The 23396-nt window shown below is 40.4% G+C and overlaps 1 protein-coding gene across 1 annotated transcript; it reads left to right on the top strand.

The window, feature by feature from the left end:
* Positions 1 to 7481: 7481 nt before the first annotated feature.
* On the top strand, positions 7482 to 8597 carry LOC142433280 (melanoma-associated antigen B16-like). Its single transcript, XM_075538346.1, has one exon. It carries the CDS (start codon positions 7482 to 7484, stop codon positions 8595 to 8597), a length of 1116 nt encoding a protein of 371 aa, XP_075394461.1.
* The last annotated feature ends 14799 nt before the right edge of the window (positions 8598 to 23396 follow it).

Genomic DNA, 23396 nt, shown 5'->3' on the forward strand with positions numbered 1-23396 from the left:
CAAAAATGCACCGAGATGCTTGATAGGGAACACTCTTAAATAGAAAAATGATGAATTTGCTCTAATTTTTGTTTTTCAGAAATACAGCTGATGTGTTCAAACTTTGCTCAAGCACACACGTGAAACAATCTGCTACATTATATAAGTTGTTGCATAAAATGTAGTCTTTAAATTCTCAGTAGCTCCCAGTTTTGGCTCCACATTTGAATACCTAGAGAGCTTAAAAAAACACTAGTGCCAACGTCCCACCAGATTTTGCCTTTCAAAGTGCCTAAAGACCTTTTAGATGCCTTCAACTACCTTCAATATTTTATGGTGGTGTGATAGCTTAAGCATTGGCCTACTTACTGAAAAGTGGGTAGTTGAAACCCATAAAATGCTTGGAGGAAGCGAGATGAAGGTGTCTCCCACTGTAAAGATTTATAGTCTTAGAAACACTAAGGGGTGGTTCTACTCTGGTCTGTAGAGTGGTCTGGGGGTTTGGTTTGAGATTAATGTCTTGTGCATAATAGGTGCTCTCTCATTTTTCCATTGAGTTATACCTGTGTCTGCACAAACGCAAGGCTTGACTCACTTGGAGTGATATTTTTTGAACTAGGTTGTGTCTAGGGAAGAATATGCAGGAGGTTGAATTATTGTCACCCGCATCAGATGATCGATGGCTGAAGGAACTAAAAATATCAAACCTGGATGAAAAGGATTTGGGGAAGTCTGTAAACTCACAGGGGCAGTTGTACCAAGTCCTATTGGGTCACTATGAATTGGCATTAGCTCAATGGCAGTGAGGTTGGTTTGGGAGATAAAGGGGTGGAATACAGTTGTTTTCATGGAATTGTGTTTAACAAAGGAAAGGGAACTCCTCCTGCACTGCCCTTAGGAACTAGCTGCTGGTCTCAGCTCAGGAAAGGAAGCATTTCATCAATCCATTTTACCGGTGGAATGGTTTTCTCTCAAATACAATAAATTCCTCAATATAGAAAGCATTCAACAGAAGACACTGAGCATGAAATCTGTTACTATTACCTTTCACCAATTAAATAATAATGTGGCCAATGAAATATACAAATCAAATGCATTGGTGAGTCCGCCTCTCCCTTTTTTCTTTTGATATATGGAGTCTAAATGCATACATCTATACTATTGTTTTGGAAAGTAAATGTTAAAAGCATTACCTCCCCTCCCCTTATCTTCCCTGCTTATTTGCAGGCTTGTATGTGGTTTAAGACCTCCAAAATGAAGAAACTCAAATCCATTTTGTATACAACAGAACTGAGCATTCCAGTGTATTTTGATATCCACAAGAATTTTTGGAAAGTCAAGATAAAGTGACTCATACTCAAGGATTTCAACCTGAAATTTAATAAGTTATCAGTAATATATGAAGTGTAGTATCTAGCACTGTTCAAGGATCTGCAGCTACTTTGCAAATACTTTATATATCATAAAACAAGAGCTAGGAGCATCATTCCAAGGCATTCCTTTTTTCAGTCATTCATGCAACAACACTATTGATAATAAACACTTTTGAATAAAATTATAAACAATTCAATATTCTTTCCTATGGAGAACCCACATCTAAGTCACTCTTATAATGCAATGGCTTATGCACAATTATAGTATCACATATATAAAATTGTTTACAAATAAAAATAAGAATCTTCCTGCCTACTGGAACTTTGCTTGAGAATTGCCAGTGCACATTCCATGGTCCCATTGCCCTTGGATCCACTCAACTCTGTACACACCGGTCTTTGATCTTCCTGCTTCCCAGTTCACCTTTCTGCATCACTGGCACGTACCTACATGAGTCTGATGAGGGACTTGTGGATTAGCATCAGATTTATGGGCTTCAGTTGGAATGGGTTGGGATGTCTTCTTAATATAAAGCTCTTTCTTATACATATGAGTGTCAGTGGATTTGTTTCTTTAGACAACCCAACCTAATACAATTATACCTTTAAATAAACATGTTGCAGTAACAATTAAGTAAAAGAGAATTGAAATCAAGTGTTAAAAGGTGAAGAATTAAGGACAAGTTTTTACAATGCAATTGGCCTAAGTATATGCAAAGCTAACTTGGACTACATGCTAGAGTTAAGGATTGTGTCAAGAAATATCCACTGAACTAGGAATTCCCATATATAGATAAGACTTGTGGAAAGTTTCCTGTTAAATAATTTACCTCCATTTCAAATACAGCAATCTCTTCCACTAGAGTAAACCACCTCCTTGAGGATGGTGGGAGTGCTTGGTACCCAGTATAGTACCTTGAACGTATCAGTAAGTAGCAAACAAATAATGGAAAAGAAAAATTCAAGCCTCCACTTGTAATGTTGAAAGATTCCATGGAAAAATATTGAATGGTGCAGGAATCATCAAAAAATAATGGAAAAATAGCTAATAATATAATAATTAATAACAGTATTAATCAGTAGTATCAATAAAGTAATGTTTCAGGCGTCAAAGAACAAAAAATCATATATGTGATAATGAGAGGAAGTGCAGCTTGGGGACCCAAAGCCCATCTGTAGGCAACTGGACATCCCCTTACAAAAGGTCGCGGGGAGGAGACGATCCAGTCAGGGTGCAGTGTAACAACAACGAAACATACAACTTTCTAGTTCTTAATTGCTTCATCCCTGCCACTATCATGATCCCAATTCGACCTTACAAACCCGACTAGACCAGAGCATGTACACTGGTACAGATTGGACCTGAATCACAGGGAATCCAGGACAGAGGATCCCTTTCAGGACCAGTGGTGAGAGTGGCTATACCAGGAGGGTGGAGGGAAGGTGGGGTAGAAAAGGGGAACCGATTACAAGGATCTACATGTAACCCACTCCCTGGGAGCCAGACAACAGAAAAGTGAGGGAAGGAAGATGTCGGACAGTGTAAGATATGACAAAACAATAATAATTTATAAATTGTCAAGGGTTCATGAGGGAGGGAGTAGTGGGGAGGGAGGGGGAAAATGAGGAGCTGATACCAAGGGCTCCAGTGGAAAGCAAATGTTTTGAGAATGATAAAGGCGACAAATGTACAAATGTGCTTGACATACAATGGATGTATGTATAGATTGTGATAAGAGTTGTACAAGCCCCCAATAAAGTGATTAAATATATGTACATAGTAATGCTAATATATTAATTGTATTGTTAACTATTTGATAGATATTAATATTATTAATTATGAATAAAACTATCATGAATTGTTCTGGCATAAAAACTAGGCTTTCTACTTCCATAAAGTTAGAGTCTCAGAAACCCAAAAGGGTAACTCTATCTTGTTCAACTATGGGTCACTATGGGTCGAAATCAGCTCATAGAAGTTAATTTTATTAATAATTATTAAATAACGGAATAAACACTTTAATCCTTTTTTCCTTTAAAGTGTAGTAATTGCAGCTGACCTTTACAGTTCTGTTTATGTTTTAAGAACCAGTATCCCCAAGTTCACATTCACTCATGTAGAGACAGCCTCATTCGTGGCACATAAAAGCACCCTTACTTTTAGACTGGGAGCGCAGTAAATCTAAAGAGTAAATTTAAGGATAATTAACTAGTTTAACATATTAAATCTGCCTATTCATGAACCGCGTTTTTTCTCCATGAATGCAGGCTTCTCACGATTTATTTAAAATTTTTCCCATAGATTTTTTTTTAACAAAATGAGGTTAAATTATTCTGCAGTACGTGAACTATTGCATGATAATCTTCAGGCCTTATTTCAACTAATTAAACCGTCATACTGTTTGTTGTCAGAAAAACTAACATTGAAACATAAATTTCAAAGTATATTTTTGTATATTGAACCTACACCAAGTAGTAGTTAAATACACTTATTTTTGATTAAATGAGTTTCCTCCCCCAAGTTTACCTCACATACTGTCTATGTGTTAATTGCAGAAACTTTTTTCTGACTATCGATGCTTCAATTTCTTCTGCTTTCTTTTATGAGAGCATTTGTATGGAAACTAAAAGTCTGAATGTGAACATTAATATGCATTCAGTTTCAGTTTCCCATTTCAAAAATGGAGTTTGCTCCATTAGCCCCGCCCCTGCTGTTAGCCAATGGGGAACTCTGCAGCAAAGGTCAGAGGGTACTTCCGCTAATGTCTACACAGGAAATCCTCAAGTAGGAAATTTGTTTGAGGGCGCAGAACCTCAGACGGCAGCAAGGGATAATTCCTACGCATTCTGGGGGTGTTCGAGCTAGGACATCGAGTGGAGACTGACAAAGCTACCTACCACAGACCAGAGGGAACCCCAAGATAAGGTCCGTGCCTGTGACCTTTTGTTACTTGTGGTAATCATGTACCCGCGGAAGAGTCAGGCATAAGGGCGGAGAGCCACGGGCCTTGTACTGTGGAGCTCAATCGCAGTTCATTAAAGGGAGAAGAATTCCAGACCCTGCAGGAGTCAAGGTACAGATACTGAATGGGGTACGAGGGACTACGCACCCCGGGGTGGAGAAGTACCGTAAAATATTCTGCCCCATGTAGTCGGCCTTTGGAAGCCTGGGCCTAAACGACCGAAATGCTTTCCCTTACTCCCACTTTGCGTGCCTTATTTCAGGCGTTAACCTTTAGGGTACAGTCACCTGGAAGGCTCTTTTAGTGATAGAGGACACCTGCTACTTAGGGTGGCGGTGGGGGGTGAGGGGAGGAGAGTCGGGGAGGGGTGGCGGTAGTCAAGTGGGGGAGGGGTGGGGAGTAGTGTGGGGGAGGGGTGGCGGTAGTCAAGTGGGGGAGGAGTGGGGAGTAGTGTGGGGGAGGGGTGGCGGTAGTCAAGTGGGGGAGGGGTGGGGAGTAGTGTGGGGGAGGGGTGTGGGGAGGGGTGGAGGAGTCAAGTGGGGGAGGGGTGGAGGAGTCAAGTGGGGGAGGGGTGGATGACTAGAGTGGGGGAGGGGTTGAAGTTGGCACAGGGGGTGGGGGTTGGTGGGGTGGGAGAGGGGGAGGGAAGGGGGACGCATGGAGGGGAGGTGGAAAGGATGGAAGGGGAAGTCCCTTCTGAACACCCTGGGAGATCCCAGCCATTGGATGGCCAGATGTTGGGAGGAGATTTATGCTTTGGGATTCTGTGAGAGGGGGACCCTTGGTCTGAGGCCGTAGTCTGTGTTCCCTGGATGGAGGAGTCCCGGCCCAGCAGGGTTTCAAGGTGGAGTTGAGTCCACAGGCAACAGAACACAGGAAGGAGATACACATTGCTGTGATTGCCTGTTTCTTACCCTCGTGGGCCCTGCAAGTCAGGGTCTGCTGGAATTACTTCTACCTTGAGAGTCTGAGAAAGGTGTTTGTTCTTGTTTCAGGAGATTCTAGCCACGTTACCAGAGGGGGGAGCTCAAGGACCTGCTAGTAATCAAGGTAAGAAATTCTATTTAAGCCTGCAAGGACCACTAATCCTAAACTCATTCTCCTTAGTCAGTCTCGCCCAGTCCTTCCAGTAGCCCTGGGATTCCCCTAGCAAGGATTTCAATTATAGGTGACCTTTAATTCTTCCTACCAAGGCCTTGGTGATGCAGTGGTTATGCGTGAACAGCGATCTTCAAGATCAGCAGTTCGAAACCACCAGCAGCTCCGCGTGAGAAGGACTGGGCTGTCTACTCTCATAAACAGTTAACAGCCTCAAATCCACAAGGGGCCGCTTTAAGTCAAGATTGATTTGATGGCAGTGAGGGGTTTTTGTTTGTTTGTTTGGGGTGTTTTGGTTTTATTTCTTGGGGTATCCTGCAAGTGAAACATTCGTTCTGTGTAGGTAACTTCAGACGAGCCTAAGTAAGACTCCAAAGCCCATCCAGGAGAACACATCTGTTATCTGAGGTGTGTGGTCCCAAAGACCCCTGGGACACTGGGAGCCAGTGACTCTAAAGTGGATAGAATAGTTGCCCACTCCCTTCTTCACAGTCTTAATTGCAAAGGGAGATCTTATTTTGAGCATGCAACAATCAGACAAGAGAAGGTGTCCCCGATCCCAGAGGTCAAAGTAAGGCATGGAGTTGGGGCTGTGGGGCCACCCATCTCCGAACTGTGGAGGCTACAAAGAGTTCTGCGCTGTTCTTAAAACTTTCTCCTGGTAGTCTTAAGGTTGATGAAGACTTTGGTCTAAATAGAGAGCATGTCAGTTAAGTCTAAAGGTTTCATCCCAGGTCCTGCCAATAGTCAAATAATATAGTAATAGAAATGAGGGAATTGCCATCCCAGAAAAGAGTGGTCCCATAGAACAGATGGACTCCAAGGAGAAACTGAGCAATGGCTAGATGAGATGCCCCATCACTCAGCCAGTAATGCCCCAGTTAGTTTGTGGACGCCTTATTGTGAATGGGAAAGTTCAAGTCAGGAGAAAGTCTTAGGCACTGCCAGTAAGAAAGGAAATAAAGGTGGAACTTTGTGACCCCTAACAGAACAAAGTCGAACCCTGCTCTCATCATTCCAACGTGCCCTGGGGTAGACTTATCAGACTGATACTGCTCATCACTTCCAAATCAAGTGTCTGAGGGAGATGATTTTTTTAGTTTGAGGAGATAAGCCTCAGGCTAATAGAGAGTAGATTCCCATCTGCAGGAGTATAGGTGAGGATCTGAGTGAGGACCTACTTCAGAATAGAAGGGCTATAACAGATTAGAACTACAACATTGATGTCAGCCCTGAAATGTCCTAGGCAGACGGGGTCAGAAATAATATACCTTATATTGTCTTTAGGAGTCTGATGACCTTAGTCAATGGTACAAATTACCGTAGGAGGTGAACTCTCAGGTCCTGCCAAGTATCAAGATTCTGGATGGGGACTAAGAGATCTGTAACTTCATCATAATGGGGACACAGAGAGTTGTGAACTGCCCCTGAACAATATTTAGTAAGGCTGGCAGGCTGAGGGGCACATTCATTCTTGCCTCAGAGGTGTTAGATAGGCCAGGCTTATAATTGATAAAGTGATACCACTCCAGCAGTAGGACTCTCAGTTAAGGAGTTTGAGTGGAATCAGAGTACCAGCCACCCCAGATCAGGTGGGCTGTGGCATCTAGCTTCTGCAGTCAGCCTTGGTAGTCTCAGAGCAAGGAAAACTGGATTAGATTCTTCTTCCCTTTCTCCCATCATTTCTCAGGAAAGGTGAAGGCTTGCTCTGAAAGGAGTCGCTTCAGAGTATCAGAAGCAGAAGGACCCATTTCCTAAAAGGTGAGGAACCAGATTGAGAACTGAAGGGACTATCCATTGCCAAGCCATGGCAACTGATTCTGCCTTCCCTGCAGTGAGCCATGGAAAGGCCCCTCAGTTTATTATGGAGAAGGCTGACTAGAAAGATAAGAAACTTGTGAGACCCTAGAGTATTGTCCCTTAAGAGAAGTCTGGTAGATAGCCTTTGTCAAAGCTGCTACAGTTTAGCTTACCATCTAAGTCCACATTTCCCCTCTCTCCTTTAGGTGTGGGCTTGCTTGTTTCTCTCTTCTTTCCAAGCTCGCACCTGACACCTACATAGGACATCATGCCTGTTGAAAGAGAGAGCCCTCGCTTCCTTCCTGAAGAGCCCCTTTCTGTATCTCTGGAAAATCTGGAAATGAATGGACTACTACCTGAATTTTTGGATGAGGACTCTTCTTCCTCTTCGTCTACAACTGCCAGCTATGATGGCGAGGCCACTGAGGAGGAGTCTTCTGTGGAGGAGACCACTGCAGAGGAGACTTCTACTGTAGAGCTGCTCAGTGCTTCCCTGGGTCTGCAAGGTGGATATGCTTTTTCCTCTTTGGCAGACATTGAAGAGACCGAATCTGAGGAAGATGACCTGGAAGAGGGCAGTGCAAACGCCTTACTGTCCCAGCTAGTCCTTGAAAACTTTTTCCTGTCACCCATAGAGGAGAAAGTGGCTGTGTTGGTGAATTTTCTGCTGTTCAAGTATCAAAATAAAGAGCCAATCACTGTAGAAGACATGCTGAATAATGTCATCAAGGAGTACAAAGATAACTTCGCTGAGATCCTGAAGAAAGCCAACGAACGCTTGGAGATAGTATTTGGCCTTGAAGTGAAGGAAGTAGATCCCACCAACCACTGTTACACGATCATCATTAAACTCGGTCTCACCTATGATGGCATGCTGAGTGAAACACAAGGGATGCCAAAGACTGGCCTTTTGATTCTTCTTTTGGGTATAATCTTCCTGAAAGGCAACCGTGCCACTGAAGAAGAAGTGTGGCACGTGCTCAATAAGATGGGCATATATTCTGGGAAAAAACACTTCATCTATGGGGAACCATTTAAGTTCATCACGGGAGAGTTGGTTCAGGAAAATTACGTAGAGTACAAGCAGCTACCAAATACAGATCCTCCATGTTACGAGTTTGTGTGGGGTCCAAGAACCTACACTGAAATCAGCAAGATGAAGCTCCTCGAGTTTTTATCAAAGACCTATGGAGGTGCCCCAGATTGTTTCCCAGTTCAGTATGCAGATGCTCTAAAAGAGGAAGCAGAGCGAGCCCAAGCTCTAGCTGCAGCCAGCATTGACACTAGTGCCACCACCATGTCCTTGGAGAGTCCCGGTGCCACTTCCAGCAGCTGTGCCCAACAGCAGGAAGGTTTGAGACACAATCTTCACTTTATTTTTTGAAAACTTTATAAGTAGTGAAGGGTGGAGCTGGAATGAAAATAGTGTACTTAACTATATTTTCCTGTTGTTTATGGGTAGCTCGGAGATTTAGCCCTTTATGGGGTCAATTTTCAAATGTTACTTTTCTTTTTTTTTACATTTTATTAGGGGCTCATACAATTCTTATCACAATCCATACATATACATACATCAATTGTATAAAGCACGTCCATACATTCCCTGCCCCAATCATTCTCAAAGCATTTGTTCTCCACTTAAGCCCTTTGCATCAGGTCCTCTTTTTTTTCCCCCTCCCTCCCCACTCCCCTCTCCCTCATGTGCCCTTGGTTATTTATACATCGTTATTTTGTCATATATTGCCCTATCCGGAGTCTCCCTCCCCCCCCCCCCTTCTCTGCCGTCCCTCTCCCAGGGAGAAAGTCACATGTCGATCCTTGTAATCAGTTCCCCCTTTCCAACCCACTCACCCTCCACTCTCCCAGCATCGCCCCTCACACCCTTGGTCCTGAAGGTATCATCCACCCTGGATTCCCTGTGCCTCCAGGCTTCATATGTACCAGTGTACAACCTCTGCCCTATCCAGCCCTGCAAGGTAGAATTTGGATCATGGTAATGGGGGGGAGGAAGCATCCAGGATCTGGGGAAAAGCTGTGTTCTTCATCGGTACTACCTTGCACCCTGACTGACCCATCTCCTCTCCTAAACCCCTCTATGAGGGGATCTCCATTGGCCAACACTTGGGCCTTGGGTCTCCACTCTGCACTTGCCCCTTCATTCAATATGGTATGTATATATATATTAATACATACACACACATATATATACATATACACACGCATTTTTTTTTTGCATGATGCCTTACACCTCGTCCCTTTGGCACCTCGTGATCGCACTGGCTGGTGTGCTTCTTCCATGTGGGCTTTTTTGCTTCTGAGCTAGATGGCCGCTTGTTCACCTTCAAGCCTTTAAGACCCCAGACACTATCTCTTTTGATAGCCGGGCACCATCAGATTTCTTCACCACATTTGTTTATGCACCCATTTGTCTTCAGCGATCCTATCATGGAGGTGTGCAGTCAATGATATGATTTTTTGTTCTTTGATGCCTGATAGCTGATCCCTTCGGGACCACTCGATCACACAGGCTGGTGTGCTTCTTCCATGTGGGCTTTGTTGCTTCTGAGCTAGATGGCCGCTTGTTTATCTTCAAGCCTTTAAGACCACAGTCACTATCTCTCTTGATAGCCGGGCACCATCAGCTTTCTTCACCATATTTACTTGTTCACCCACTTTGGCTTCAGCAGTTGTGTCGGGAGAGTGAGCATCATAGAGTTCCAATTTAATAAAAGAAAGTATTCATGCATTGAGGGAGTGTTTGAGTAGAGGCCCAAGGTCCTTCTGCCACCTTAATACTTAACCTATAAATATAGACACATAGATCTATTTCCCCATCCTCATATATATATTTGCATGTACATGCCTTTGTCTAAACCTCCATAAATGCCCTTTGACTCCTAGCTCTTTCCTCCATCTCCCTTGATTGCGTAGAGAAGAGGTATACTCTAGCCCAGGTGGTGATGAAGCATGGTAGTAGGGCAGGAGGAAAGTCAAATGTTACTTTTCATATAGCAGTTAAGTACCTTTATAATCTAAGTGGATGCATGGTCTTGTTCACACATTTCTTGCTGTTTAGTGTGCTTAAGGATAAGAGTGTTGCTATTTTGTAAAACAATCGAGAACCCACGGTTACTGTGATCTGGGACAAGGTAGGCTAGCCTTTAGACAGGGAGTGTGTTAGACCTGTGGAACACTGAGCATTCAGAATACTCAGATAAATCAAGTTAAATGCAAAAGATGGTCATTTTTTGGCTTTCTTTATCCCTCTTAGTACTTTGTTCTGTAAAATTAAGATATCAGTGCCTGAGTTTGATTAGTGTATTCATGAATTTAAGGAAAATTTACTTTAATAAATGAGACTTCTTACTGACTTATTAATTCTTCAAATATCGTATGAGAATTTATCCACCTCTTCAAATCCACTAGTACTGGGAATGCCAGAATAACCATGCTCCACGCTCTGCCCATAGGATATTAGCATATGGAAGCACCAGCATGTAAGTGCAATGGTAAGTATATTTCAAGAAATAAGTCTCAAGTCTGAAGAAGTCTGCAGAAATTGGTGGATGTGAGTAGGGGTAGGGGGAAGGTCCAGTTGAGAATGTCAAATAAAAATTCTGTGAGGTGAGGCAGGTTTTAATTTCAAGTTAAAGAGGAACATGGGAGTAGGTGTGTGGGGGACTGATGACCAGAGATCAGACTTCCAGATACTGTGTCTCATAGTTGAGAGAAAAAGTATGAATGAAGAACGATTTCTTTTGGTTACTTTGGTATCAGAAGTAAAAATAGGAATACTTTCCTGCATGTTTGCCTCAGTGAAGTTACACACATTCCTGTAACTAGATTCTACATTCACATCATTTCCAAAGACTTTGAGCATTAGCAGTGATACTCTTTTGAGGTGAGATTCCCAGAAGACATTGTAATGCCAATATTAGATGGATCTGAGAGAGACCACAATGCATTCAAGGGATACTTTAATTAAGGTATTTTGAGTATAATTTGGCATAATTTAAAGTTCAGGTGATGGTGAAATGGAAACAGTGGTGCTTTAGAATGAAGGGAAAGTTTTACTTTGTAAGCAGTAATTTTGATTTGCTCTTCTGTCTCAGAAAGCACTTGGTGTCCTCTACAACATCCTATATTTAAAACACACACACAGAGGGTAGTAGAGTTTGGGGAAGACATAATCTTAGTAAGAACTCACATTCATTAAAGAGCTAAGATAGGCCAGGCATTTTGCCAATGTTTTTGTTTTTAATACTACACATAGAATAACAGTCCTATGAGAGAGGGCTTATCAAGGGTTAATCAAATTCATTTCACAGTTGAAGATACTTTAGTAGGAAATACACGTTCACTTTTTAAAAAATAACTTCTCTGTTGAGGATATACACAGCAGAAACCTACACGACCTCACCTGTTTCTCCATGCACAATTCAGTGACATTGATCACCTTCTTTGAGCTGCGCAGCCATTCTTTACCCTCCTTTTTCTCTGGGCTGTTCTTTCTCAGGTAAGTAAACTCAACACCCCTTAAGATTCCTGTCCAATCTTTCTGAGTTGCTCTTGTCATTTTAATCCCATATAGAAAGATTTTAAAAGAACATAATGCTTAAGGTATATAATGCTTACGAATTTAGTAACACTACGGTTTTGTTGTAAGGTTTAAGAATTATCTCGGCAACGTTTCAGGAGTTCATACAGCCTCTATGGCTCTGGAGTCCATAAGAATGTGTGACGGAGCTGAGACTAGAGCCCTGGTCTGAATTTGCCTGGAACACACTATTCCATGCCTACCACCCTGAAGCCGGCCTTCTGCCTCTTAAGTTTTCTTTTCAGTACTCTTTAATGTCTGTCAACTGATAACAAGAAGGACCCTGACCATGAAACACTATAAGCACGCCTTAAAAAGAAAGAGAACAGGAGAATGAAACAGGATTATCCACATCTCGTACCACAGGGCGAGCCCATACCACTGAACTATGAACCAAACCAGTATTTGTCTCTTACAGGTAAAAGCATTTGAAAGCCATGATGCCATTACCAGATCTCTTCCACTTGGCAGCAAACATAAACACCCGTGTTGAGATGTCAGAACCACCTGCTGGAAGCTGTTGGAATCCTGGGTTTACCTGATGCCAGACAACCTCTGGCACGCCACATCAGATGTTATGTGCACCAAAATAAATGTTGTGTTAAACCATTCAGATTTCTAGTGGTTCGTGTTTTAGAACTGCTGACCTTGTGGTAGCAGTCCAATGAATAACCCACTACATCACCACGGCTCCTCTTAAGATCTACTGGACTATTTAAATTCAAGTCAGAGTGATCATGTCAGAAGGTTATGACAACTATTTGGGGGAATTCCAAAGGGATAATCTTGACAGATTTTCTCAAAGGAAACAGGGAAAACATTGGGGGCTTATTCAGAAGAAATTTTAAGAAAATTGAAAATGTCATGGTGACTTTGCTATAGTACACATATCTTCAATGATCTCTTCATGAGAATCATATAAAAACTAATTTTTCTGGAATTACGGTATGATTAAATGCAAGCTCAAAACATAGAAATTCGATTTAAGGATATGGAATTTGAAGATTGTCATTTTTAATTGCCAAATTAAAAAACATTTTTCATAGTTTGTATTCTGACAGGTTAAAGTATATGAATCCCCTACACATTTCCAGGTAACAATCAGTTCAAACAAGAACAATTGTGAGGATGGTAAAAGATCAGGCAGTGTTTTGTTTTATACACAAGGTTCCTAAGAGTTAGAACTGACTTGACTGTACCTAGCAACAATTGCTTCAGTTATTCTACAGCCAGAAAGTTGGGTATAGAGATTTCTTCAAAGGAAAAATAGATAGTTTCTTAAAGCCAAATGGCATCTTAATGGTCTTTAAATTCTTTGCACACTGGCAATGGGATGTTCTGCAGTTTGGATGAATGGCCAACATTGCTGCCAGTTACTTAAATAGAAAGCCCCAAATCAAGTAAGTGACTGAAATCACTATCATCAAGTTGATTCCAATTCATACAAATGATCTATGAAAGAGTAGGATGACCTCTTTAGGTTGCGGGGACCTTACATCTTTCCAGGAGCAGACAACCTGATGGGTCTCCAGCAGAGGCACTAATGGGTTCAAACTTGATTTTGCAGTTCATGCTCAGTGCCTTTACCTAAATTGTCAGATTAGTAATTGAGATGGTTGGAATAAAGAGGCCTAAGTGACTGGGAAACTTGCCTGGATTGTTCAAAGCCATCTTTGACTTTGGACTGCTTTTGACTAAATACAAGCACATTGTTATTTCGAAGTTTCAGTTGAAATGCTTGTCACTTAGCCCACAGCACCCATCTGTCTCAGACATGTAATTTTTAAAATAATACATTTAGTTGCTTTATATAGACTACTCCATGTTTTGGAGGCATAGGGAACTACTAGGAGATACTGAATTCAATTGTGTTTGTAATCAAGGGCAGTTACTTAATAGGCAACTTTCCACAAATCATAAATATATGGGAGCGCTTGTTACCCTGTTAGGTGGTTATTTATGGATACATTCCGTAATTCCAGCATGTAGTTCAAGTTAATTTTGAATGATAGTAAACCATTTTAAAAATTGTAGTTCATCAACTTTTAAGAATTCATTGAAAATCTGATCTAATTTTAATTATAAACATTTTTATTTAAATGGCTAATTATCAACATACATGAAGGAAAATCATATTACAATTTTGGTAACACATTTGATATATAGAGTTTAACAAGTGTATGGTTGAAATTTTTATCAGATATAGTATCTTTAGTTTATTTCATTTCCTTCCAAGCAGCTGGATAATAATAGAAATGCAATTTCTAATTTCAAAAGTGCAGTTGGATAAACCTGAGTAGGGTAAGGAAGATCAAAGAAGAATATGCATTTGAATTATGATGCTGACAATATTGAAAGTGCCATGAACTGCCAAAAGAATGAACAAATCTGTTTTGTCAGAAGTACACTCAGCATGCTCCTTAGAGATGTAAGTGGCAAGACTGTGTCTCACGTACTTTAGAAATGTTAGGAGAGACCAATCCCCAGAGAAGGACACCGTGCTCAGGGAAGTAGAGGGGCAGAGAAAACGAGGAAGGCTCTCGACAAGAATGACACAGTGGCTGCAGCAATGGCCTCAAACAGACAAATGTGAAGATGGCGCAGGACCTGGCAATGTTCCCTTCGGTTGCACAAAGGGTCATTGTAAGACAGCAGACTCAAAGGAACCTAACAATAACATATAGTCAATACTTAGTTATATTTTTAAACACTTTTTACCCCAATGCTTCTATATCATTTGTACTCATCCCATCGCAATATAAGAGCTACTTAGCTGTGGGGTTCACAGTAGGAAAGAAAGTTGAACTTTGTATCATTTCACTCCAAAGGACTATCGTGTCGTTGAATGAACTACTAAATAAAATAAATAAAAGAATACCTTGCACTGACAATAATCCATTAAGCTACCAAGGCTCCTGGGGATGGCCCAAGGCGCGGACATCTCCAACATAAAGGTGGGTGAAGGGGGACAACGGGCAGTGTAAGGCAGGAAACAGCAGTAATATATAATTGATCAAGGATAAAGAAGGGAGGGGATAAAGGAGCTGATACTAACGGCACAAGTAGAAATGGTTTTGGAAATGTTGAAGGGCATATACGTACATGTGTGCTTAATACATTTGAATGATGGATTGTTAAAAGATTTGTAAAAGACCCCCCCAAAAATTACTTTTAAAAAGTCATGCAACTAACAAATGCCCTTGTTAAACTGACAAGGGTGGCTGGATGCATGCGACCCAGTACAGGAAGCATCATTTATCATCCTATTGTGTACCTCGTGCCTCTAGTATGAGAGTGATTAGATCTTCAGTTACTACTTCCATTAGGATAATATTCCACAGGAGAGCATTTGTAGAATTTTTTATTCCTTCCCTTGAGGCATAAGCCTTGAAATAGGTAAAACACTCCACCTTATAAATGTGCAAATATATCCTTCTGGTATTTTGATTCGTTCATCTCATTCTTCATTCATTTACCAAACATTTACTGAACATATGCTGAGGGTGAATCATGGGCACTCTGGCCAGGTTATGTTGAAAGATGAAATTAACTATAATAATTCAATTACAACTCTGGAGATGCCTCTCTCTCCCCATCCCACACCCCATCGGGGTTATTGCTGAAGTTTCTGCCATCATCTTATCCATAGGAGCAAACTAACCTGGTGGAGATTTTTTTTCTTTCATTTTTCAAGTTAACTAATTCACTTATTACAGGTATCTATTTATTCCAGGCAAAATTTAGTATCAAGACATTTACTTATATGATTTAAGTTGCCAATTTCCATTTATACAAAGAAATGCTTGTAAATCATAGACTTTTCATGAATTGTGATTAGTTAGTAGGCCTGCACTTCTATAACCAGCTTGGAGAACTAAGAGGAACCATCAAGTCTTATGTCTGTTACACAAATGGTGTACACTCTTCTGTTCTCAAAATCTTCCACCAAGCCTAAACTCAGTTGCTTAGAAAAAAAAAGCCAGAAAATCAGTGAACTCTATGAACATGATGTTTTCAACTGATTCCAAGTGTTATGTCTCCACGAATGACATAGATCTACAGAATACCTTTTCAATTATAATAGCTCTTTCTTGGGATTTTCTTCTATTCAGGCTGTTTAAAAGGCTTGGTGAGAAATACATCTTGCGATTTAGGTGATGCCATTTCACTGGGGCAACCTGTGCCAAAGATTTTAGCAATTCTGAACTCAGTGCTTTTTCTAAAGGGAATGGCAAACGGAGACCGTTGCGATTGTTCTATTGTGCCACCTTTATTTTCCATTGTTTCCTTTCCTGAGCAGTATTGTTGTAATAGAACTCATACCTACAGTTCAATAGTTCAATCATATTAAAAAGAGTTGTGCAATCATCACCACAGTCCATTTCAGAACATTTCCTCTTTTCTTGTGCTCATTGTTTTAGCTCTCCGTTTTCCCCAGCCTCCTTTGCCATACCCTTAAGAAACGATTCACCTGGCTATTGTTTTTATAGAATTGCCTATTCTGGATTATGGAAAACATGAAAACAAAAAGAAAAATTGTTTTCCTTCAATGACCTTGCACACACACACACACACACACACACAAACAAGCTCACAAGTCAATTCCAACTCTTAGTGACACTCTAGAGTAGAACTACCCGTGAGCGTTTGCAAGGTTGGAACTCATTTTGAGAGCATAAAACACAATCTTTCTCCTGTAGAACTGTTGGTGAATTCTACCTGTTGAACTTGCGGCGATCAGCCCAACATATAAGCCAGTAAGCTACTTGGGATCCTTGAAAATTACTTTACACTTGTGAAAATTTTCATATCTATAATCTCATCTATATTCTTAAAACCCAAACATTACTTTTAGAAAGAAAAAGTAATGGTGAAAGAAAGCATGTTTCTATTTCAACAAGATTTAATTCTATTCTTAACATAATTAAAATTGACGTTCAAACACGAGCTTTTGCTTGCTTTCTCATTCGCCTTAGAACAGTGGTAGGTTATGATTTGGGCTGTTCTAAACCATCAACCAAGTCGCAGGTGAAAGATGAGGCTCCTGTAAAGATTTACAACCTAGGTAATTCATAGAGATAATTCTACTCTATTCTATATGGTGGGAATCAGTTGGAATTTACAAAGGACAGTGTATGCGTGAATGAGTGATTCTGTCAAGGGCCCTAATGGAGGAGTGGGCCTTGTACTCTCCATGGCAAAAAGATGAGGTCTTCTACTGTCTGTGGAGTTACAATGCTGGGGTTTCCAATAGCAAGAAGCTGGCAACAGCCTAAATCCCCATCAGTAGAGAATAGATTAAAAAAAAAACTTTGGTACATACACACAATAGAATATTGCACATTCCTAAGAAAACAACTATGAAACACCTCCTGACATGGCACGATCTGGAAAGCATTATGCTGAGTGAAGTCAGTCAATAAAAAAAAGGACAAATACTGTATGAGTCCACGGCTATAGTGACAAGCAACAGGACCAGCACAGACTCTGGCTTGCAGGGCATCCAGACTGCTGGCCAGCGTGGCCAGACAGCCTGGTAGAGAGCCTGACTGATGCCAATGAACCTGTGCTATCTTTTCTAGGTGGGTATCTTGAAGGTCACTTTGGTGAAGGGCTCCTCGTGTCAGCTGGGATCAAATTGTCAAGGGAGGGGGAGGGGCAGTTAACAACTTAGAAGGTGCCATGCCACATTATGATTAGTTCCCTCAGACAGGTAGACATCCCTATCAGAGGGATGAGAGATACTGATGGCACAGGGCTCGTTCTACTCTGTGCTTTAAGGTTGCTGTGAGTCAGAATTGACTTGATGGTAGTGATTTTTTTTTTTTTTAGTTTGAGTGGCATAGTCTTTAAGCATTTTGGCTGTTAACTATAAGATCTATGATTCTTCCATAAAGATTTCAGCCTTGAACACACTCTGAGACCTTCATATCCTGTCTGATAGGGTCATTTGAAGTTGGAATTGACTCAAAAGCAGGGTGTTTTTTTTTTGGGGGGGGGTAAGTGCTTACTATTTAAAAAGAGTAATGGCTCTTGAAATATTAAGAATCAAGACACGCAAACAGCATTAAAGAATGGGTGATAATATTCTAACTGTAAAAATCGCTTCTCAATTGAGAACCCTGGTGGTGGTCTTAGGAAAGCGTTGGATTATAGGTCAGCAGTTCAAAGCGAACATCTGCTACAAGGGAGAAAGATGAGGCTGTGGTTTCCTGTAATGATTTACAAGATTTCAGAAACCCTATATCGGGTCGCCACAAGTTAAAATTGACACGATGGTGAATTTATTTCACTTTGACGTGTGACTTCTGACTTCTGAAATGTTATCTTAAATTCAAACATCAATGTAATTATAACTCTAGGCCAGTTAGCGTTCAAAGCCTTTTAATTTCTTTACTGTTTGAGAATTAGCTTGAAATTGCTACTACTGAAGAAATTTTCTTTTAAGGGTTAGATCTCTTCTGAAAAAATGGAAATATAAAATTAAATGAAAGTAAACATATTTCAATATGTGTTAGGAAAAAAAAACAGAAAAAAAGATGTTCTTTTCTCATACTCAGCTCTTTTCCCTTGGAGACAGAAACATGGGTTTCTTTAATTAATTACTAAACCCTCATCAAGGGTCATGAACACCCTCATGGAGGTTACACAGTGATTTTCTCAAAGAGATGGTAATGACAAAGTTCACCTGATCATGACTTTGGCGAACTAAGTATGCATTTTTTATGTCTGAAAAGTTAAGGCTATAGCATATGTGTTTGGCCAGGTTGACTAGAGAAACAAATCCAGTGACGCTCATATTTGTGAAAGAAAGAGCTTTGTATCAGGCAGTAATGGTTTCTCGGGGAAAACATCCCAGCTCTCTCTAATTCAAGTCCCTGAGTCCAACACTAGTCCACGAGTCCTTCTTCTGACTCAGAAAGTCCTGTGCAATGAGGCAGAATGCAGGAAGATCCCAAGTCCATGGGTGCCAAGCCTCGTGGATTCAATAGCAGTGGTCTCATCTCCAGGGCAGTTGCAGCAACCCGGGTCAGTCAGTAGGACAGTGAAGGTAGAGAGGGAGGGGGAGGTCCACAGCACTGTCCTTTTGAGAAGGCCATGCCCACAGGAGGCACCATCAGGGGGTGGCTTGATTGACAGGCTAAACTCCAGCCCTACACTTTTATACATCTTTGAGTGAACATGAAACTATGCAACTGTCAAAGCAAATATATTTAATAATATATCAATTGAAGTGCATAATTGTTTACTCCAAGAAAATATGAATAAGAATGAATAAACCTGCCTGAAGAAAAGTGAAACAAGAATTAGACCAAAGTGGCAAGTTACATATTAAACACATACCTTCTGCGATGACAGACTCACGTAACTGTAGGCTGATGACACAGGAAAGTGACCAGGATGCAGGAAGACCACAGTCTGGTGGGAGCAGTGTTGTATAGATCCAAGGTTGGTGGAAAGGTGGCAGGGCACTGATAGTTCTCAGGGTTTGGCAGCACACATGGAGCCACCCCTGGTGGCAGACACAGAGTCTCAGCTAGGATGAAGGCAAAAGGCAAGAAAGAAAGGGTCAAGTTCCCAGTTTCCCTCTCATAAAAGGCTAAACCCCCCCCCCCAAGGAGCCATCTTCAGGGCTTGACCTGATTGACTCTCACCTCTAAGCAGGTACCATCTAGTTGACAAAAAACTAACTTGTAGTTAAGATAATTGATTTTTAAAAAAAGTCCCGCAACATTTCAACAACAAAACATGAATAATCCAGTTAAAAAATGGGCAAAGGACATGAATAGACAAATCACCAAAGATGACATTTAGGCAGCCAACAATCATATGAAGAAATTCTGAAGATCACAAGCTATAAGAGAAATGCAAATTAAAACAATGATGGGATACCACCGCACCATTGATAGCAAAATTAAAAACAACATCACATTAAAAATGCTGGAGGCGATGTGGAGAAACTGAAATACTCATACCTTGCTGGTGGAATTGCAGAATTGTGCAGCCACTATGGAAATCAGTATGACATTTTAAAAAGTAAATATGAATAGGCATACCATATGATCCAATAGTCTTTCTTCTCAAATAAATAAAGACAAAACCATGACCAGATATAGGCACAGTCATGTTAATGGGAGTGTAGCCACAATAACAAACAGATGGAAACAACCCAAATGCCTATCTGTTGAGGAAGGGGTAAAAAACCTTTGATGCACGCATACATACATACAAAGGAATAGTATGCATTGACAATGTTGAAACTGTCATAACATGAATGAATGTGGAAGACATTGTGTTCAGCAAAGTTAATCAGTCTGATAAAGGCAAATACTGTATGAGAACACTACTAAAAAAGAAAATCACCAAGAGAAATGGTTTGCACACCCCCCAAAATTGGAATTGGACTTGTTGGTTTCAGGGAGGCATGGGGAGAAAATAAATAAATCACTCTCACACACAAACACAGATAAACACATGGACAAAAAGCAAAACTAAACCTTACAAGATGAGTCCAGAGCCTTCTGACCTAGGTAATCAGGTCATGAAAGAAAACAATAAAAACGAAATCTCATGATCCATATTTGACATTTAATTGCATGGATATAATATTATTTATCTTTAACTAATATATTTATATTAAATACACACAGGTACACATACAAGGACAAGGCCAAAATTATTGCTACAAAATCATGGGACAATGAAACAAAAATATCGAAAGGTGAACCTGTTTCTCAACATGACCTCCCTGTAGGTCGCGGCACTTGTAACGGTGGCGTTTCCATCCCTGTCACCCTCCCTTAAAGAAGTGTCCCTCTGTGATTTACACCACACCACACGGCAGTATTCTCGAAGGACGCAAATCGTTTTCCACTTCACTGTTCTTTGAGTTTGAGGAAGAGAAAGCAGTCTTCAGGAGTAAAATCAGAGCTATACAGTTTCCCAATGAATTCTAATAGGACCACCCTTAGGACCGCGGGAAAATGAGCAGCTGCATTACTGTGATGGAACAAGAACATCCTGAGCGCCACGGTCTTTTCCCTCAACAACTCCCTTTTCAGTTTTCTAAAGTTTCTTCATAGTAAGCTCCCATGCTCGTTCTCCCGAACAACTGCCGAAACCTTCTGAGCTAACCTCTCTGCCAGAAATTTAATTGGCCCCACAGAACCCTTGATAAGCTGCTGCTTTGACTGAACCTTAAAAAAAGATTAAAATGGAATACACTAATTTGACTAAGACACGTATATTACTGAGAAAACTTGTTTACAGCCGTTCACTGCTCATAGAGATATTTAAATATACATTGTTTAGAATAAATCCATGCAGGTATGCAATGGAACCCCAGTAACAATATATTTTTACTCGCTCTTACAGATTGCAAAAGGAGCACTGGTGGTGCAGTGGCTACGCATTGGGCTGCAGTCCCCCTGGAGGACGGTTTGAAATCACAAGCAGCTCCGCGGGAGAAAGGCTGGACTTTCTACTTCCGGAAGCAGGTACAGTTTCTGAAACCCACGGAGAATTGCTGTGAGTCAGCATTGACGAGATGGCAGTGAGTGTGCTTTCGGTCTTTATATATTGCAAACAATATTCAACACTTTGTGTATTATTTGAGGATTTCTTTTGCTGGCCATCGAGTCCATTCCAATGCGGAGTGTCCATCACTGCCACCTAGGTTCCCACGTGTGTAAATCTCGGTGGAAATGGACCGCCACATCTTTTGCCCATCAAGCCGTTGGTGGGTTCCAAATGCCCACGTTTTGGGGAAGTCGAACACTTTATCCACTGACTCATCGAGGCTCCTCTTTTCCCAATACAAATATATGTCTGAGATAGGGTGCAACTCAACCTGTGTAATAAGTTAAACACTGAAACTACAAACACTAAAAAACTAAAAACTACAAGACTCAGTAGGTAGTCCACATTCATTTGTCTATCAACTAGAAGCAAGGGTAACCTTTTACTTTGGAAAAGACCACTTAAAGTCTTTTCTTTCAGAAAGGAGATAGTGAATTAGCCAGTTGGTATACCAGGTCTTCAAAACATTCTGTCTCTTCTTGCTACCATCATTATTTGATCTTAAATTATGTGTAAGCCAGTACTGCTAAGATGCTGATCTTGAGATATTAAACTGTTGATGTGTTGTTGTTAGGTGTCATCCAGTCGGTTCTGACCCACAGTGATCTTATGCACACCAGAATGAAACACTGCCCAGTCCTGTTCCATCCTCACCATTGTTCCTGTGCTTGAGCACATTAATCAGTTACTTCTTTCTCAAAAATATTTTGCATTCTTGTGTAGTTTTGTATTTACCTCATATTTTATTATGAAGAACTATGCATTTTCCTTCATTACTCACATCCCTATGAAGTACTGAGACTGCTTGTATAGCATTGAAGCTAATTTAAATTTTTCTTGTAGAAAAATTGTTTATATTGTTTTGAAGTCATATGTAGCATATTGATACTGTGGTTTTTTGCAGCCCCACTCCTATAGGCTCAAAATTCTGAGAAGGGTGATTTAGTTACCATTAAAAAAATCAATCATATCCTTTTTTGAATACTGTGTTCTCCTCAAAGACTTAAATGAGGGAGAATCTGATTCCATGCTCCCTACATTGGCTGGTAGAATACACTTACTTGGAGGTATGGAATTTCTGAAAGGTTGTTTATTCAGAGGGAGCACCAGAGAATGGGGAAACTCTAGAAGCAAGGCCTTTTAATATGACCAACTTCCAGAATGTCATTGCCACGAGTTGAGCTGCAGAGGGAATAAGTGGTAGCTAGGATAGAGCTTCACATGTTTCAAATAGGTGGGCATTTTTTGGAATTCATATGCAATGAAATAATGATAATTTAAAAGATGTATTGCACTTAATTTTTATCAGCAGAATAATTTATCTGTAGATCATTTACACATCTAATGCTATAGAATATTAAATGTGTAAAATAACTTCATTTTATATGTAAATTACATATAAATGCTCTTTGTAGTAATAGGAACATTTGCTTTTTATGTGGCTAAAAGATCATTTGATTGAAATAAATTCTACATAAAAATTGTGAAACAGTAATTATAATGTGGTTAGTGATCTAATAATTTTTTTGAAATATTTTGTGGTATTAATTTATGACATAGCCTCAGAAAATTGCTGAAGTTGATTTCCAATAGCATAGTAAGGAATTCGGTTCTATTCCTTGAATTAAACTTTTGGAAGTTAACATTTGTCTTTATATATTCTATATTAATTAATCAAAGTTGAATTTAACTTGGAATCAAAATACATTTTTAAAAATTATCCAATATACAAAAATTAATTGGATTCTTGTATACATGAAAGATACTGATACAGAAAAAAGATATAAAACAGCATCACTATTTGCAATAACTACACAAAAGATAAAATATTTAGAAATAAGCCTTGCCAGAAAAACAAAAGGCCTACATAAAGAAAACTACAAAACACTTCTTCAAGAAAGCAGAAGGGACTTGCACAGAGAGAACAAGCTACCATGCTCCAGAATAGGCAGAGGACACATTGTGAAAATGCGGACATTACCAAACAGACTACCAAGTCCATGAATT

Source organism: Tenrec ecaudatus, chromosome X (genome assembly GCF_050624435.1).
Source record: "Tenrec ecaudatus isolate mTenEca1 chromosome X, mTenEca1.hap1, whole genome shotgun sequence".
Taxonomy (NCBI): Eukaryota; Metazoa; Chordata; class Mammalia; order Afrosoricida; family Tenrecidae; genus Tenrec; species Tenrec ecaudatus.